This window comes from Gorilla gorilla, chromosome 18 (genome assembly GCF_029281585.2).
Source record: "Gorilla gorilla gorilla isolate KB3781 chromosome 18, NHGRI_mGorGor1-v2.1_pri, whole genome shotgun sequence".
Taxonomy (NCBI): domain Eukaryota; kingdom Metazoa; phylum Chordata; class Mammalia; order Primates; family Hominidae; genus Gorilla; species Gorilla gorilla.
The window spans coordinates 36910899-36928987 of NC_073242.2; the positions used below are offsets into that span (position 1 = coordinate 36910899).

At 51.5% G+C, this 18089-nt stretch overlaps 1 protein-coding gene across 1 annotated transcript; it reads right to left on the minus strand.

The window, feature by feature from the left end:
- Positions 1-4841: 4841 nt before the first annotated feature.
- On the minus strand, positions 4842-6293 carry PYCARD (PYD and CARD domain containing). The gene is made up of 3 exons (XM_004057551.4): positions 5764-6293; positions 5499-5555; positions 4842-5197 (listed from the first exon to the last, which is right to left on the minus strand). The coding sequence occupies exons 1-3, from the start codon at positions 6035-6037 to the stop codon at positions 4941-4943; spliced, it is 588 nt and encodes a 195-aa protein (XP_004057599.1). The 5' UTR covers positions 6038-6293; the 3' UTR covers positions 4842-4940.
- Positions 6294-18089: the final 11796 nt, after the last annotated feature.

Sequence of the window (18089 nt, forward strand, 5' to 3'; positions counted from 1 at the left end):
GGGCAGTCGAGGGCCGGATGAAGTGGGCAGGAACCGAGTTTTGCAGGTGACATCCTGCCTGTGCTCATCACGCCGAGGGGTGTTGCACAATCACACCGATTCTTTGTCACTATTGAGTGCAGTGTTCTTAAGAATGGGGACCTGGCAGCTGGGTGTGATGGCTTGTGCCTGTAATCTCAACACTTTGGGAGGCTGAAGTAGGCAGATCACGAGGTCAGGAGTTTGAGACCAGCCTGGCCAACATAGTGAACCCTGTCTCTACTAAAAATACAAAAAATTAGCCAGGCCTGGTGGCAGCCACCTGTAATTCCAGCTACTCGAGAGGCTGAGGCAGGAGAATCGCTTGAAACCGGGAGGTGGAGGTTGCAGTGACCCAAGATCGTGCCATTGCCCCCTGGCCTGGGCGACAGTACGAGACTCTCAAAAAAATAAGTAAATAAATAAAAGGAGACCTAGGCTTGTTGAGCTTGTTTTTTGGTTTTGATTTTCCAGAGTTTGAGGGAAAGTTGACCCATCCTGTTTATTGTGCCCTTGAGGAGGAAACAAGGCAAATCCCTACTCTTGTGGGCAGGGGTGCGCAAACCTGTCAGTCTGAGATGGCTAGAACCACATCCTCTATAACTTGAGGGGGATAATATATCTATCTATCTATCTATACCTATATATCTCTATATATATACACACACACATAGATTAAAAAAATAAAAAAATATATATACACACAGAGGAATCCTCCCTTACCTATGGTTTCACCTTACACAGTTTCAGTACAGTATAATAATCTCCTGTGCTTAATTTATAAATTGAACTTTATAATTTGTCAACATGGGTTCTAGCTCAGTAGGTCCAGGTGGGGCTCAAGATACGCATTTCAGGCCAGGTGCGGTGGCTCATTCCTGTAATCCCAGCACTTTGGGAGGCCGAGGTGGGAGGATCACTTGAGCCCAGGAGTTGAGACTAACCTGGGTAACAGCAACATTTTGTCTACCAGAATTTTAAAAAATTGGGCGCGGTGGCTCACACCTGTAATCCCAGCACTTTGGGAGGCCAAGGTGGGCAGCTTGGCCAACATGGTGAAAGCCCACCTCTACTAAAAGTACAAAATTTAGGCAGGTGTGGTGGCATGCACCTGTAATTCCAGCTACTTGGGAGGCTGAGGCAGGAGAATTGCTTGAACCTGGGAGGTGGAGGTTGCAGTGAGCTGAGATCATGCCACTGCACTCAAGCCTGGGTGACAGAATGAGACTCCATCTCAAAGAAGTGTGGTGGCATGTACCTGTGGTCCCAGCTGGAGAGGTTGAGGCTGCAGTGAGCTGTGTTCCCACCACTGCACTCCAGCCCGCAGGCCTGGGAAGCAGAACAAGACTGTGCCCCTGCCCTCCCCGCAAAGAAAGCATTTTTTTTTGAGACAGGGTCTTGCTCTGTGGCCCAAGCTGGAGTGCAGTAGCATGATCACAGCTCACTGCAACCTCCAATTCCTGGGCTCAAGTAATTCTCCCACCTCAGCCACGGTGGCTTGGACTACAGGCATGAACCACCATGTCCAGCTAATTTTAAAAATTATTTTGTGGAGATGAGGTCTCACTGTGTTGTTCAGGCTGGTCTTAAACTCTTGAGCTCAAGCAATCCTCTCTGCTCGGCGTCCCTAAGTGCTAGGATTATATTTCTATATAAAATGCTGGCTAGGAGCTAAGGAAAAGGAAGACAGGGCCCTGCGTGTGGGTTTTTGTAATTAGCAGAGGCCCAGTCAACACTGGCTTCTGTTCTGTTTTTTTTTTTTTTTTTTTTTTAAGTCTTGTGAAGCTTAAATGGGAGGTTTGAGCAAAAAAGAGGATGCTGTCCTCTTTGTGGGATTTTTGCTGGTGTGGGGAGACCTGGACCATCATGGAGGGAGTTCTCAGCACAGGGATGGGATTTGGTTCCTGCAGGGCCTCAGAGAAGCATGGGAAAGCCCTTCAGGTGTTAGGGGAAGGTGATTTTGAGTTGTTCCTTCACTTTGTTGAATGTCTCTGAAATCCAGTTCTGGGGCTTGGCAGGAATGTTGCCGCTTGCAGTGGCTGCCCTTCAGCTTATCTGGGATGTGTCCCAAGATGCTGGAGTTGTCTGGGGCCATCCAGACTGGGGCTGGGATTTCCACATCCATGGAGCCACTAGTAGGACTGGGAGTGACAGAACGAGTTTGGGGGTGCTGCCAGAGGGGCACTCTAGATTGTTCTTGGGATAGCACAGGTTCCCAGATACAGTTCTAAGCCATTGAGGGGCTAGGAGCAGAATCGTCCTAGTGGAGGTGATTGCTAACTCTGAGGTGTACTTGCCATGAGCCAGTTGCTGTTAGGGGATGAGCTGATTCCTGTCACTCCCACTTTAGAGGGGATGCTGACACAGCTAGTGAGAGGTGGGGCAGGGACTTGAACCTCTATTCTTTAGCTATAGAACTTCTGTCCTTAACCACTATGCTATGCCTAAAATCTGAGGAGACTTCTGGTAGGACTCTTTCTCCCACAGCCCAAAGGAAAAAGGAAGCCCCAAGAAATGTTTTATCTTAGGGAAACTTTCTTGGAACCACTTCCTTCCCTCAGGCCTGCACTGGTTTTTGTAGCGACTCTAAGGATGTCTGTCATGCAAGGATGTGTTACCTATGGCCCCATGTCAGGAGAATGATTAGTTTCCTGTGAAGTTTAAAAAAAATCCTGTTAGATACTAGAGATACACAGTAACTGCCATATATTACTTTCTACATGCAAGGCACTTGTACAGAGGTTGAAAAGATATCTCCATTTAAGCAGGGGAGTGGTGGAGTCTTCTGTGAAGGTAGACCAGCACATGGTTTGCATTGCCACAGAGACACTGGGAAGAGCCTCTGAAACCCAGAGGAACGCATGCGTATGGGCAGTCTGGGGCAGGTAGAAGATGTCAAGGTGTCCAGAGATAAAGGGGTCAGCATGTGCAAGGGCACCTGGTATGAGCAGATAGTGGTGGGATCGTGGGTATGTGAGGAGAGGAGAGGTTGCATGGGGTTAAGTGCCAGGTTAGGAGGAGAGTTTAGGTGTCCTGTTAAAAATGACAGTCAGTTGGGCATGGTGGTATGCACCTGTAGTCCCGGCTATTCAGGAGGCTGAGGCTGGAGGATTGCTTGAGCCCAGGGGTTTGAGGCTGCAGTGAACCATGATCACACCACTGCACACCAGCCAGAGCAACAGATGAGATCCCGTCTCAAAAAAAGTGAGAGTCTGTTCCCATGATCAGTTTGGATTTCTCAGGCTCTTGGAGCTAGAGGCAGGGAGGACAAGGTAGGAGGCGTGTTGCAGATAAGATGTAATTAGAGATAAGCCTGGTGGGGCAGTGAGGTTGGAAAGTGGTTGTTTGGTGATTCCTAAGGATAGGATTCAGGGCCTCCTTGGTATCTGCCCATTGCTTTGCAAATCCTCCCTCTTCAAGGCCAGAAAGGATTGCTTGTAAAGTGTACTCAGGAAGTAGCCCTAGATTCCTGCTTTCCCAAACAGTCTCTGGAAAGACCTCAAGTTTCCTGGAGAGAGATACTCATATTTCCCTTTGTAGGCAAAAATTGCATCAAGAAGGCGGGCCCGGTGGCTCACACCTGTAATCCCAGCACTTTGGGCGGCTGAGGTGGATGGATCACTGGAGGTCAGGTGTTTGAGACCAGCCTGGGCAACGTGGCAAAATCCCGTTTCTACTAAAAATGTGAAAATTAACCGGGTTGGGTGGCAAGCACCTGTAATTCCAGTTACTTGACTGGCTGAGCCACAAGAATTGCTTGAACCTGGGAGGCAGAGGTTGCGGTGAGCTGAGATCATGCTACTGCACTCCAGCCTGGGTGACAGAGTGAGCCTCTGTTTCAAAAAAAAAAAAAAAGAAAAAAGTGGGCGGGTGCATTGGCTCACGCCTGTAATTCCAGCACCCCAGCACTTTGGGAGGTGGAGGCGGGTGGACCACTTGAGGTCCGAAGTTCCAGACCAGCCTGGCTGACATGGTGAAACTTTGTCTCTACTAAAAACACAAAAACTAGCCAGGTGTGGTGGCAGGGGCCTGTAATCCCAGCTATTCGGGAGGCTGAGGCACAAGAATAGCTTGAACCTGGGAGGTGGAGGTTGCAGTGAGCCGAGGTCACGCCACTGCACTCCAGTCTGGGTGACACAGCGAGATTCCATCTCAAAAAAAAAGTTTTAAATGTTCCTTTCAAATGAATGAATAAGTAATAACCCTCCAAAAAAATTGCATCAAGAAAAGAGGCAGCTACCACAACTCATTTCCTGAAAATCTGCTTTGGTGGTTGGCATGTTTTTTGAGCAAAGTGCAACCTATGACCCTTTCCCCCACGGGATGGGGTGGGGCAGAGGGAGCCTTTAAGCCTGTTACAGCCAGCGCCAGAAGGAGCCCTCGAGCAATTTGGTGACTTGTGCTCTTCTGTCCTATGTTTAGATAATGCTCTAATGTGTCTCCCCCTGCAAATTTCTCTAATTCTACATTTTTCTCCAGTGGAAAATGTGGAAGGTAGGGGAGCTATGAAGACTAGTGTGTTTCTAAATGGCTTGGACAGAGCTGCCCACCACAGTTTGCGCCCTTTGGTACATGCCTCTTTTAACCTTCGGACCTGGGCCACAGGCTGTTATCTATAATGGCAAGGTTAGACTCTTTAGGGAGCACTGGAGGAGCACCACCTGGTGAATGAGGAGGGATATTCCATGGCAATACCAGGAAGGATGGGGGAAGCATTTGGGGTGCCAGAGGCCCTAGGGACATGGAGCTGGAGGCTGGGCGGCCTCTGAAGCATAGCTGAGCTCTGCACATGCCAGCAGGCTAGAAGCAGGAAAACACACAAGTTCAAGCTGGCTTTTCGTATATTGTGTATAAAAAGATCAGATTCAGGATGATTTGGTGGGATTGCCAGGGGCTGACCGGAGTGTTGCTGGGAAGGAGCCTCAGCTCCGCTCCAGGTCCTCCACCAGGTAGGACTGGGACTCCCTTAGGGCCTGGAGGAGCAAGTCCTTGCAGGTCCAGTTCCAGGCTGGTGTGAAACTGAAGAGCTTCCGCATCTTGCTTGGGTTGGTGGGCTCGGCCCGCACTGCCTGGTACTGCTCATCCGTCAGGACCTTCCCGTACAGGGCATCCAGCAGCCACTCAACGTTTGTGACCCTCGCGATAAGCGCAGCCCGGTGCTGGTCTATAAAGTGCAGGCCTGGGGGTGGGAGGAGAACATGAGCCAGCAGCCAGGGTGTGGGGCCTGTCCCTGCTGAACTTGAGTTCTTCAGGAATTCGTCTGCAAGCCTAGGGGCAGGGCTCCAGGGGGCGGCCCACCAGGACCCCACATGCAGTGGTATGAGGGTAATATTGTCTCCCTTCCCCCGCAGGGTGTGGGTTGGTGGGTGGGGTGCGCAGGGTTGCTAAGCCGTGCCTGCCCTGCCCTGCCCTGGTTGCGGGAGCACAGATGCAGGCTGTGCAGGAGTGCGGTGGGGCCGGGCTGGGTGTGGAGGCCTTACCTGGCTTGGCTGCCGACTGAGGAGGGGCCTGGATCCCAGCTGGCGCGGCTCCAGAGCCTGGAAGGATATGGGCCAAGTGATCCCCTTCCCTTCCCGCCGTGGGGCCGGGGTCCCGTTGGTCGGTAGGCCAAGCGCGGGGAGCCTCCTTTCCGGTAGAGCAGCTTTGTTTAGGGGTAGGAGGAACAGAAAGCGGAAGAGCCCGAGGGGTAAGCGCTGGTGTGGGTGCAGGGGAAAGACGGGGTGGAGGGGAACGGGGGCGGCTCACCCTGGTGCGTGGCCGCCTGCAGCTGCCCGGCCATCTCCTGCAGGCCCATGTCGCGCAGCACGTTAGCGGTGAGCTCGGCGCCGTAGGTCTCCAGGTAGAAGCTGACCAGCTTGTCGGTGAGGTCCAAGGCGTCCATGGACAGCAGCGCGCCCCGCGGGATGCGCCCGTAGCCCTCGCGCAGCGGCACCGACAGCAGCTTCAGCTTGAACTTCTTGAGCTCCTCGGCGGTCAGGTTCTCCAGCGCATCCAGGATGGCATCGCGCGCGCGCCCCATGGCTCCAGGATCCCCGGCCGCTGCTGCCGCTCACCCCGCTGCAGCCGCCGACCAGGAGGAAGTCGGCTCCGGGGCGGAACCTGGACTCCCCGCCTTCCTCCCACTCTGGTCTCCCGACTCCCCGCCCCGGTCCGTTGCCCTCCAGCAAAAGGCGCTTCCTTACTACACCCTTGGTCCCCTCCCACCCAGGCCTCTGGATTGGCGCCCCAGGCCGTCGGGGGACGCCAGGATCGCGCCCGCCAGCTGGCCTGCGAGGTGGGACCCGGGAGGGGGCCGCAGAGGGGCTCAAGGGTGGCGCCTGCTTGTCTCTGGGCTTGCACCAGCGGGTACAGACCGGAAACCTGGGCTGGCTCTCACTGGGTTTATTGGAGCACCTAGGCTTAGAACCTCGGATTTCTAGAACCCCGAAACCTCCGCGGTTCCCCGAACCTTAGGATCCTCTCCCACATGTCGTAGAATCTTGGAATCATGACAGCTAGAAGCCTGAAGCTCCCTCAATTCCACATACTGGGGAAAAATGAGTTGTACAAAAGGGCAGAGAGTGCAAATCTCTCTGAGCTTCAGTTTCATTTTCTACGACATGGGGATAACCCTCCGGTGCTTATAAATATTCCAGCATAACATGGCCAACCTGATGGCTCCCGAAACCTTGCCATATGCTTCCTAGGGGAGCCAGAATTTGATCCCAAGAGCTGAATTTCTTGGGAAGTGATGACAAGAGCTATTGGTTGAGAACATTCTCAACTGGAGGGAGCATCCTGGGTAGAGAGCCAGCCACTCGGCCCAGGGGCTTGGGATAGCATTGGAACCTGTGCTGTACCTAAAATTCTTCCTTTTTATTTTTTTTCTTTTAGAGACAGGGTCTCGCTGTGTTGCCCAGGCTGGAATGCAGTGGCGCGATCATCGCTCCCTGCAGCTTTGAACTCCTGGGCTCAAGCGATCCTCCTGCTTCACCTCCCAAAATGCTGAGATTATGGGCACCAGGCACCGTGTCCTGCCCTCAATTTGTTCCTAACATGGCTGGGGAGGTCTGCTGGTCTGACCTTTGTGGGCCTCCCTGGCCTTGTCTTATGCCATGCCCTGCTTTCCCTCAGTCTCCGAGCTGTAGCCACGCTGGTCTCTCAGTTTCTCAAGTGTGCCAGCTTCCTTTTACCTCTCCAAGCCTTTGCACATGCTGTTCCCTCAGCCTTGAAATCTCTTCCCTCTTTGCCTGGGAAACTTTAGGCCTTAAGTTAAATGTCACTTTCTCTGGGAGACCAGACTTAGAGCTTTTCCCAGGCTAATTCATAACATGAGCTACATATCTGTAGCTCTCATGGCAAGCGTAATTAATCCTGTGCACTTGTTTAAAACCACTTCTCCCTGCCTGTCTGTAAATCATGCCTGTCCAGATCATCGTTATCTACTCAGCATCCAGAACAGGACTTGACAAATAGTATGTGCTCAGTAAATGGTTCCAGAATGAATAACGAATGAATGGACCTTGTAGCTAAAGGGAGGATACCAGTAACTGCAAGCTATGCCTTATACACAAGCTCTTCAGAGAGAGACAGCCTTGGGAGCCGCTGTGGCTCAGGCTGGTTGCCCTGGCACTCGGGGAGGCGAGGCTACACGTTGGAGGCCAACCTGGTCAACACTGATTAAAAAAAAAAAAGAAAAAAGAAAGAGAGACAGCCTCCAGGAGATTAAAGACCATGAACTTGAAGCCATACAGTTCTTTGTTTGAATCCTGACTCTACTTCCCAAGGGGGATATTTGGAATCCTTTATTTTTCCCTCTCATCTGGGTTGTAACAATCACTGTTCCTTGTAGTCATACGACCCTGACATATTATACGTTTATTTACTTATTGGACATTCATCCCTCTCTAAAATGTGAGCCCTATGAGCATCGGAGACCTTTTATTTATTTATTTATTTATTTATTTTTTATTGATCATTCTTGGGTGTTTCCCGCAGAGGGGGATTTGGCAGGGTCATAGGACAACAGTGGAGGGAAGGTCAGCAGACAAACAAGTGAACAAAGGTCTCTGGTTTTCCTAGGCAGAGGACCCTGCGGCCTTCCGCAGTGTTTGTGTCCCTGGGTACTTGAGATTAGGGAGTGGTGATGACTCTTAACGAGCATGCTGCCTTCAAGCATCTGTTTAACAAAGCACATCATGCACCACCCTTAATCCATTTAACCCTGAGTGGACACAGCACATGTTTCAGAGAGCACAGGGTTGGGGGTAAGGTCATAGATCAACAGGATCCCAAGGCAGAAGAATTTCTCTTAGTACAGAACAAAATGAAAAGTCTCCCATGTCCACCTCCTTCCGCACAGACACAGCAGCCATCCGATTTCTCAATCTTTCCCCCACCTTTCCCTCTTTTCTATTTCACAAAACCGCCATTGTCATCATGGCCCGTTCTCAATGAGCTGTTGGGTACACCTCCCAGACGGGGTGGTGGCCAGGCAGAGGGGCTCCTCACTTCCCAGTAGGAGCGGCCGGGCAGAGGCGCCCCTCACCTCCCGGATGGGGCGTCTGGCCGGGCGGGGGGCTGACCCCACCACCTCCCTCCCGGACGGGGCGGCTGGCCTGGCGGGGGCTGACCCCCACCTCCCTCCCGGACGGGGTGGCTGCCGGGCGGAGACACTCCTTATTTCCCAGACCGGGTGGCTGCCGGGCGGAGGGGCTCCTCACTTCTCAGAGGTGGCGGCTGCCGGGCGGAGGGTCGCCTCACTTCTCAGACGGGGCGGCCGGGCAGAGACGCTCCTCACATCCCAGACGGGGCGGCGGGGCAGAGGCGCTCCCCACATCTCAGACGATGGGCGGCCGGGTAGAGACGCTCCTCACTTCCTAGACGGGATGGCGGGCGGGCAGAGACGCTCCTCACTTTCCAGACTGGGCAGCCAGGCAGAGGGGCTCCCCACATCCCAGACGATGGGCGGCCAGGCAGAGACGCTCCTCACTTCCCAGACGGGGTGGCGGCCGGGCAGAGGCTGCAATCCCGGCACTTCGGGAGGCCAAGGCAGGCGGCTGGGAGGTGGAGGTTGTAGCGAGCCGAGATCACGCCACTGCACTCCAGCCTGGGCACCATTGAGCACTGAGTGAACGAGACTCCGTCTGCAATCCCGGCACCTCGGGAGGCCGAGGCTGGCGGATCACTCGCGGTTAGGAGCTGGAGACCAGCCCGGCCAACACAGAGAAACCCCGTCTCCACCAAAAAAATACGAAAACCAGTCAGGCGTGGCGGCGCGCGCCTGCAATCGCAGGCACTCGGCAGGCTGAGGCAGGAGAATCAGGCAGGGAGGTTGCAGTGAGCCAAGATGGCAGCAGTACAGTCCAGCTTCGGCTCGGCATCAGAGGGAGACCGTGGAAAGAGAGGGAGAGGGAGACCGTGGGGAGAGGGAGAGGGAGGGGCAGGGGGAGGGCCGGAGACCTTAACTGTCTTATTCTTTGCTGAATTCCTAGCGTCAAGAATGTACCTGGAAATAGCTGGGTGTGGTGGAGGGCGCCTGTTAATCCTAGCTACTAGGGCGGCTGAGACATGAGAATCGCTTGAACCTCGGAGGCAGAGGCTACAGTGAGCCAAGATTGCACCACTGCACTCCAGCCTGGGTGACAGAGCTAGATTCCATCTGGAAAAAAAAAAATGTATCTGGAACACGTTAGGTGCTGAGTAAAGATTTGCTGAGTGAAGGAATGAATGAGGCTGTGATGCCTGCAGTATGTTGTATTCAAAAGCTTCCAGCATGGCTCGGTGCAGTGGCTCATCATGCATGTAATCTCAGTGCTTTGGGAGGCTGAGGCCGGAGGGTCACTTGAGCCCAGGAGGTTGAGGGTGCAGTGAGCTATGATTGTGCCACTGCACTCTGTGCCACTCGGCAACAGACACCTTGTCTCAAAAACAAACAAGACAAACAAAAAACCAGGATGGGCTGGGCACGGTGACTCATGCCTGTAATCCCAGCATTTTGGGAGGGCGAGGTGGGTGGAGATCAGGAGTTTGAGACCAGCCTGGCCGACAGAGTGAAACCCCATCTCTACTAAAAATACAAAAATTAGCTGGGCGTGGTGGCAGGTGCCTGTAATCCCAGCTACTGGGGAGGCTGAGGCAGGAGAATCGCCTGAACCCGTGAGGTGGAAGTTGCAGTGAGCTGAGATCACACCATTGCACTTCAGCCTGGGCAACAAGAGCGAAACTCCATCTCAAAACAGGAACAAAAACAAACAAACAAAAACCACGATGGGGAGCAGTGCTCTGCTACCCTGCTGAAAGCCTTTTTGTTGTTGTTGTTGTTGTTGTTTGTTTTTTCTTTTGAAGACAGGACCTCACTCTGTTGCCCAGGCTGGAGTACACCGGAGGGATTGTGGCTCACTGCAGCCTTGAACTCCTGGGCTCAAGCAATTCTCTCACCTCGGCCTCCCGAGTACCTGCGACTACAGTTGTGCCACCATGCCTGGCTAGTTTTTAAAATTTTTATAGAGAATGGGTTTCCCTATGTTGTTCAGGCTGGTCTCAAACTCCTGGGCTCAGCAGTCCTCCTGCCTTGGCCTCCCAACATGCTAGGATTACAGGTGTGAGCCACCGTGCCTGGCCTTGCTCCCCATCCTTGTAGCATGTGGGCTGGGGTAAGCTGTGTGCCAACATCCTCACCATGGGTGGCACTTGTGGTCCAACAGCCAGTGTTCCTTGGCTCATGGATGTTTATCATGCCTTCTCACTGGCCTTATCCTTCCAGAATCTCCATTTCCTTTTGTGCACTGTGGCCAGAAGGATATATCTTCCTAACCCACACATATGATCCTGCGCCTGCCTGGCTCAGAGACCCCCTCATGACTCCCCAGTGCCCTCAAACTCAAGTCCCAAGCCCTTGGCTTGGCCTTCAAGGTCCTTGCCAACCTCTTCAGCTGCCCCTTCCAGCTTGCTGATCTGTGAACCTCTGCCCCTGTGGGGGCTGCTCTCTGCTTGGCCTCTTTTTCCTCCTGGTCTACTTGGTGAGTTCCCGCCTGTCTTCTGACGTTCATCAGGCATCACTTTTTCTTTTCTGCTTTTATTTTAGAGATGAGGTCTCACTCTGTTGCCCAAGCTGGAGTGCAGGGCGCAATCATAGCTCATTGTAGCCTCGAACTCCTGGGTTCAAGTGATCCTCCCACCTCAGCTTCCTGTGTAGCTGGAACTACGGGTGCATGCCACCATGCTCAGCTAATTTTTTAATTTTTTTGTAGAGATGGGGTCTTGCTATGTTGCCCAGGCTGATCTCCAACATCTGGGCTCAGCGATCCTCCTGCCTTGGCCTCCCAAAGCACTGGGATTACAGGTGTGAGCCAACACACCCAACCTAGGAGTCACCTCTTCTAATAAATAATAGAAATAAGCCTTTAGTCTGCAGTCCTTCGCATGCCTCCTTCCTTCCTTCCCTCCTTTCCTTCTTTTGTTTTTCCCTTTCTCTCTCTGTTTTTTTTTTTTTTTTTTTTGAGATGGAGTGTCGCTCTGTTGCCAGGCTGGAGTGCAGTGGCGTGATCTCGGCTCACTGCAACCTCCACCTCCCAGGTTCAAGCGATTCTCCTGCCTCAGCCTCCCAAGTAGCTGGGACTACAGGTGCGCACCACCACACCCAGCTAATTTTTGTATTTTTAGTAGAGATGAGGTTTCACCATGCTGGCCAGGATGGTCTTGATCTCTTGACCTTGTGATCCGCTCGCCTCTGCCTCCCAACGTAGTGGGATTACAGGCATGAGCCACCACACTCGGCCCCTTTCTGTTTTCTCTCTCTTTCTTTCTTTTTCTTTTTCTTTCTTTCTTTCTCTTTCTTTCCTTTCTTTCTTTCTCTTTCTTTCCCTTTCTTCCTTCCTTCCTTCCCTCCCTTCCTCCTTCCCTCCCCTCCTCTTTCTTTCTTCTTTCTCTCTTCCTTTCTGTCTCTTTCTTTCTTTCTCTTTCTTTCCTTCCTTCCTTCTCTCCCTTCCTCCCCTCTCCTTTCCTTCTTTCCTTCCTTCCTCTCTTTCTTCTTTCCTCTCTTTCTTTTCTTTTCCTTCCTTTCTTCCTTCCTTCTCTCCCTCCCTCCCTCCCCCTCTCCCTCCCTCCCTCCCCCTCTCCCTCCCTTCTTCCCTCCCTCCCTCCCTTCCTTCCTTCCTTCCTTCCTCCTTCTCTTTCTTCTTTCCTCTCTTTCTTTACTTTCCCTCCCTCCCTTCTTCCCTTCCTTCCTTTCTTTTCTTTTTCTTTTTCTCTCTCTTTTTTATTTTTTTATTTTTTTGAGATACGGTCTCAGTCTGTTGCCCAGGCTGGAGAGCAATGGCATGATTATAGCTCACTACAGCCTTGACCTCCTGGGCTTAAACGATCCTCCCATCTCAGCCTCCCAAATAGCTGATACTACAGGTGCGCGCCACGATGCCCAGCCAATTTTTGTAATATATATGTTTTTAGACAGAATCTTGCTCTGTCACCCAGGCTGGAGTGCAGTGGTGCAATGTCCCCTTACTGCAACCTCTGCCTCATGGGTTCAAATGATTCTTGTGCTTCAGCTTCCTGAGTAACTGGGACGACAGGCGTGAGCCATCATGCCCAGCTAACTTTTGTATTTTTAGTAGAGACGGGGTTTTGGCATGTTGCCCAGACTGGTCTCGAACCCCTTGGCTCAAGCAATCTTGCCTGCCTTGGCCCCCCCAGGTACTGGGATTACCGGCGTGAGCCACCATGCCCAGCCCACGTGCATTATTTCTAAGCCTTATAGCAATCCCTTTGAGATAGGGAATCATGGCCCCACTTTGTAAATGAGAAGATAGGTTCAGAGAGGTGGAAGGGCTTGTCCAAGGTCACATTCCAGCACAGAGCTTGGCACAGATCCAGCCTTGATAAGCTGTTGTAGAATGACACAAGAATCCTAGAATCTAGAATCATCGAAACCTGCTCTTTTCACTTTGGTAGAATTGGAAGAGCTTTGGGTGTTTGATCCATTTAAAAATGATTGCCTGATTCAATCCCTACAACGCAGAGCAGGGGTCCCCTTTGCCATGTGGCCTCCTGCCTGCATCTCCAGAGCCCTTGTTTGGATGGGGTGGCCTTTGCTTTAGGTAAAACAAATGTGATCCCTTTCAACGGAACCTTTGGGGCTGCAGGAAAATGCACCTACAGGAGTGTGTGTATGTGTGTGTGTATGCGTGTGTGTGAGTGAGTGATGCCTCTCTCCTCCTCACACTCAGCTTCTTGGTAGAGAGGAGGTGAGTATGTGAGTCCCCGTGGGGTGAAGCTCCCCTTATTTCTGAACATCACCACCCAGGGTCCTTCCTTTGGGGCCCAGCTTGCCCCTGGCATCTGACCCCAGTTACGTCCTACTGATACACACATTCAGATGGAGACGGGGAAGCTCCTGGCTGTGATTGTCACCTGCCGTCACTCAGAGCAAGTGTTAGCACTTCGGTGAGATGTCACAGGGAGGCAAGGGACAAGGGACTGGGAAAATGCAGCCGTTTCTCTTGGAGAACTGGAAGCCTCCCTCCTGCAGCAGTTTCAGGTCGGAGCTCAGTGAGAACAAGTGACATCTTTTGGCAGGTGCATGTGCTCTGTGAGCAGACTGCAAATTCTTTTGTTGCTTTTGTTTTGGAGACAAGGTCAGGCTCTGTCGCCCAGCCTGGAGTGTAATGCCACCCTCTCGGCTCACTGTAGCCTCAACTTCCCAAGCCCAAGTGATCCTCCCATTTCTGCCTCCCAAGCACCTGGGACCATAGGCAAGTGCCACCACGCCTGGCTAATTTTTGTATTTTTTCGTAGAGACGGGGTTTCACCATGTTGCCCAGGCTGATCTCGAACTCTTGGGCTCAAGCAATCTGCCCGCGTCGGCCTCCCAAAGTGCCAGGATTATAGGCGTGAACCACCGTGCCCGGTCTGACCCTCCCCTCTTTCTGGATGCGAGCTCCAAGAGCTGAGTTTTGACCCCTGGCAGGAAAGAGCCTCCAGTTCTCAGCCCAGGCTCACTCTTGCCCCCCTGGACAGGAGCCAGAGTGGTTGGTGGAATTAGGATGCCTGCTTCCTGGGTGTGACCCCCACCCCCACAACAAAGTAACACCTTGATTGCTGGAGCCAGATTGCTTCTCCTGGGGCAAGAAGGACCACAGACTGCCAGGACGTTGGGCAAGTCACTTAGCCCTTGTGCCCCATGGCCTCCCTGTAGGAAAGTGAAAGCGTTGTTATGAGGCTGCAATGAGTTCAGAATTGTGAAGAGCTGGTGCAGTGGCTCACACCTGCAATCCCAGCACTTTGGGAGGCTGAGGCGGGCGGATCACCTGAGGTCAGGAGTTCGAGACCTGCCTGGCCAATATGGTGAAACCCTGTCTCTACTAAAAACACAAAAATTAGCTGGGCATGGTGACGGGTGCCTGTAATCCCAGCTACTCGGGAGGCTTATGCAGGAGAATTGCTTGCCCCCGGGAGGTGGTTCAAGCGCTGTACTCCAGCCTGTGAGACAAGAGTGAGACTCTGTTTCAAAACAAAATAAAAGAGCTCGGCATGGTGGCTCACACCTGTAATCCTAGCACTTTGGGACGCCGAGGTGGGTGGATTGCCTGAGCTTGGGATTTTGAGATCAACCTGTGCAATATGGCGAAACCCCATCTCTACTAAAACACAAAAATTAGCTGGGCATGTTGGTGTGTGCCTGTAATCCTAGCACTTTGGGAGGCTGAGGTGGAATAATTGCTTGAACTTGGGAGGCAGAGATTTCAGTGAGCTGAGATGGCCCCACTGCACTCCAGCCTGGGTGACAGAGTGACTCCATCTCAAAAAAACAAACAAACAAACAAAAAACAAAACAACTTATTTGTTGCATCTTTACAGAAATACATAGTCTTGATACTAATCCTTACATGATTCTCATTTTATAGGTGAGAAAATCAGGTTAAGCGACTTGCCCAAGGTCACACAACAAGGAAATTCTAGTCAGGACTGGAACTTGGAAGTGACAGTCACTGCTTCCTAAGCCTTTGGGTGCCAGCACACTGTCCCTGTTTATGTGGCATATTTTTTTTTCTTTCTTTCTTTTTTTTTTTTTTTGAGACTGAGTTTTGTTCTTATCGCCCGGGCTGGAGTTCAATGGCTCGATCTCAGCTCACTGCAACCTCCGCCTCCTGAGTTCAAGCAATTCTCCTGCCTCAGCCCCCCAAGTAGCTGGCGTTACAGGCACCAGCCACCATGCCCAGCTAATTTTATAATTTTAGTAGAGATGGGGTTTCACCATGTTGGTCAGGCTGGTCTTGAACTCCTGACCTCAAGTGATCCCCCCACCTCGGCCTCCCAAAGAGCTGGGATTACAGGTGTGAGCCACCGCACCCGGCCTATGTGGCGTATTTTTCAGTTTAATCCTCATGACAACTCTATGGGATGGTTTTTTTTTCTTTTCTCTCTGAGACAGGGTTCAAGCAATTCTCCTGGCTCAGCCTTTGGAGTAGCTGGGACTATGGGACTACAGGCATGAGCCACCATACTGTTTTGTTTGTTTGTTTGTTTTTGGTAGAGACGGGGGTCTCGCTGTGTTGTCCAGGTTGGTCTTGAACTTCTGGACTCAAGTGATCCTCCCACCTTGGCCTCCCAAAGTGCTGGGATTACAGGTGTGAGCCACCACACCCAGCCAGGATGGTGTTATTTATCCTCATATTGTATTTGAACTTGCTGAGGCCCAGAGAGGCAGGTGATTTTCCCAGGGGTGCCCAGCATGAGCTCATGAAGTCAGCATTCAGGACTTGCTTCTGTAGCAGCCCTGACTAGGGCTTTCTGGCCTCTCTCTGCATGTATCCAATAATTAGGAGCTCTCACCTTCCAAGGCACTCATTGCTTGAGCTGTTGGGAAGCTTTCCCTTAGGACAAGCTGAAATCTATCCGTAGCTCTTTAGGTCTGAGGGACCTCGTAGGGCCAGCTATACTGGTTTACCACTCCCTCCTTCCCTGCACATGGCTTCTTGCCTCTTCTTGTTCTCAGTCTGCTTAAGACAATCAATGTTCCTTCCGTGGATCAGAGGCCAGTCCTGGCCCATCTGCAGGGAAGGATTGAGTTGACTATCACCCACCTGTCTTAGACACCCACTCCTATAGATGACAGCAGGACCTTCAGTCCCAACTTGGCAATATTGGAAACTCTGGATGAGATTTAAGTTCTGGAAGTTGAGTTTTTGAGCATGAGCAACTTGTGGTTTCAGAGACCAGCTCCAGATATACCCTCTTTCAAACCTCTTCCTATTGCTAACACAAGGCTGCGTCTGAGCCATCAAGAATGGAAGAGAAGAAATCAGGGGCTTTTAGCCAGGCATGGTGGTGAACACCTGCGGTCCCCGTTACTCAGGAGGCTGAGGTGGGAGGATCACTTTAGCCTGTGAGGTCGAGGCTGTAGTGAGCTATGATTGTAACATTGCACTCCAGCCTGGGCGACACAGTGAGACCTCAGAGACTTAAGGACAAAGAAGGTGGGGACACAAAACTCCCCTGGATTTCTCAGTGTGCCGGTAAAGAGCGCCAGCTTTGGCCAGGCGCAGTGGCTCATGCCTGTAATCCCAGCACTTTGGGAGGCCGAGGCAGGCGGATCACGAGGTCAGGAGATCGAGACCATCCTGGCCAACATGGTGAAACCCTGTCTCTACTAAAAATACAAAAAATTAGCCGGGCGTGGTGGCAGGCGCCTGTAGTCCCAGCTACTCGGGAGGCTGAGGCAGGAGAATGGCGTGAACCCAGGAGGCGGAGCTTGCAGTGAGCCGAGATCTCACCACTGCATTCCAGCCTGGGCGACAAAGCGACACTCCGTCTCAAAAAAAAAAAAAAAAAAAAAAAAAAAAACAGGAAAAGAAAAAAAAAGAGCACCAGCTTCCTGAGACTTTTCACATCTTAATTTCAGAATTTTATCTGCAGTCATTTATACAGGTAATTGCTCTTATCCAAAATAATAATAGAACTTTTTTCCTCCTAAAAGAACCAAATGTTTACAGCCTGAATGAGGGCCTAGGTTAAAGGTGTCAGGCAGCCTGAAGTAGCTACCTTCCTAAGCAGGCCAGCAGAAGTTCATGCTGTCACCACACAACATGCAAGAAGGAATGAGCGGTCGGGCGTGGTGGCTCATGCCTGGAATCCCAGCACTTTGGGAGGCCGAGGCGGGTGGATCACCTGAGGTCAGGAGTTCGAGACCAGCCTGGACAACATGGTGAAAGCCCGTCTCTACTAAAAATACAAAAATTAGCTGGGCGTGGTGGCGCGTGCCTATAATCCCAGCTACTCGGGAGGCTGAGGCAGGAGAATCGCTTGAACCTGGGAAGTGGAGGTTGCAGTAAGCCGAGATCGTACCACTGCACTCCAGCCTGGGCGACAGAGCAAGACTCCATTTCAGAAAAAAAAAAAAAAAAAGAAAAAGAAAAAATTAAGAACCTAAGAGACAGGCAAAGGGAGAGTCCAAAGGGGAGATTAAGAGAGTGAAACAGAAACAAAAATTCATTCTGAGAGAGACAGCAGTTGAGAGAGGAAAGAGTAAAACCAGGAAAAGGTTTGAGGGAAGCTAAGAGAAAGATGGAGAGGCCAAATGAGAGGGACTGAGTTTGCGTGTTTATTCATTCACCTAGTATTTGTAGAGCGCCTAATGTGTGTCACACACTTTAAGCTGGAGACAAGCAGTAAACACAATTTCTATTCCGTAGGAAGAGACAGACAAGAAACCAGCAAACAAGTAGAATGCATTGCATGTCAGATGCTGATAAATGTTATGGAGAAAAAGAAAGCCAGGCAGTGAGATGTTGGGGAGTTAGGAGATTTAAAATCAGGGAATTGGGAGAGGCCTTGCTGGAAAGGTAATATTGAGCAAAGTCTGAGGCAGGAAAAAGAGGATGCCATGCAGTACCTAGGTTGGAGAGTGTTCCAGGCAGAGGGGACCGTAAATGCAAAGTCCCTGATGCCGAGTGATCAATGGGGAAGGGGGTGATAAAAGAGTCAGAGTGATTAATGGGGTCATAGCAGATAGGGCTTTGTAAGCCACAGTTAGCACTTTGGTTTTTATTCTAGATGAAATTTCTTTCTTTTCTTTTTTTTAATATTTATTGATT

What these genes read in the sequence shown, in the direction of transcription:
- PYCARD (XM_004057551.4), bottom strand. Translation starts at nt 6,037, where the DNA reads ATGGGGCGCGCGCGCGATGCCATCCTGGATGCGCTGGAGAACCTGACC. An exon ending in GCAGGCGGCCACGCACCAGG is followed by an intron (nt 5,556 to 5,763) that starts GTGAGCCGCCCC and finishes ATATCCTTCCAG; the next exon opens with GCTCTGGAGCCGCGCCAGCT. An exon ending in TCAGTCGGCAGCCAAGCCAG is followed by an intron (nt 5,198 to 5,498) that starts GTAAGGCCTCCA and finishes TCCCACCCCCAG; the next exon opens with GCCTGCACTTTATAGACCAG.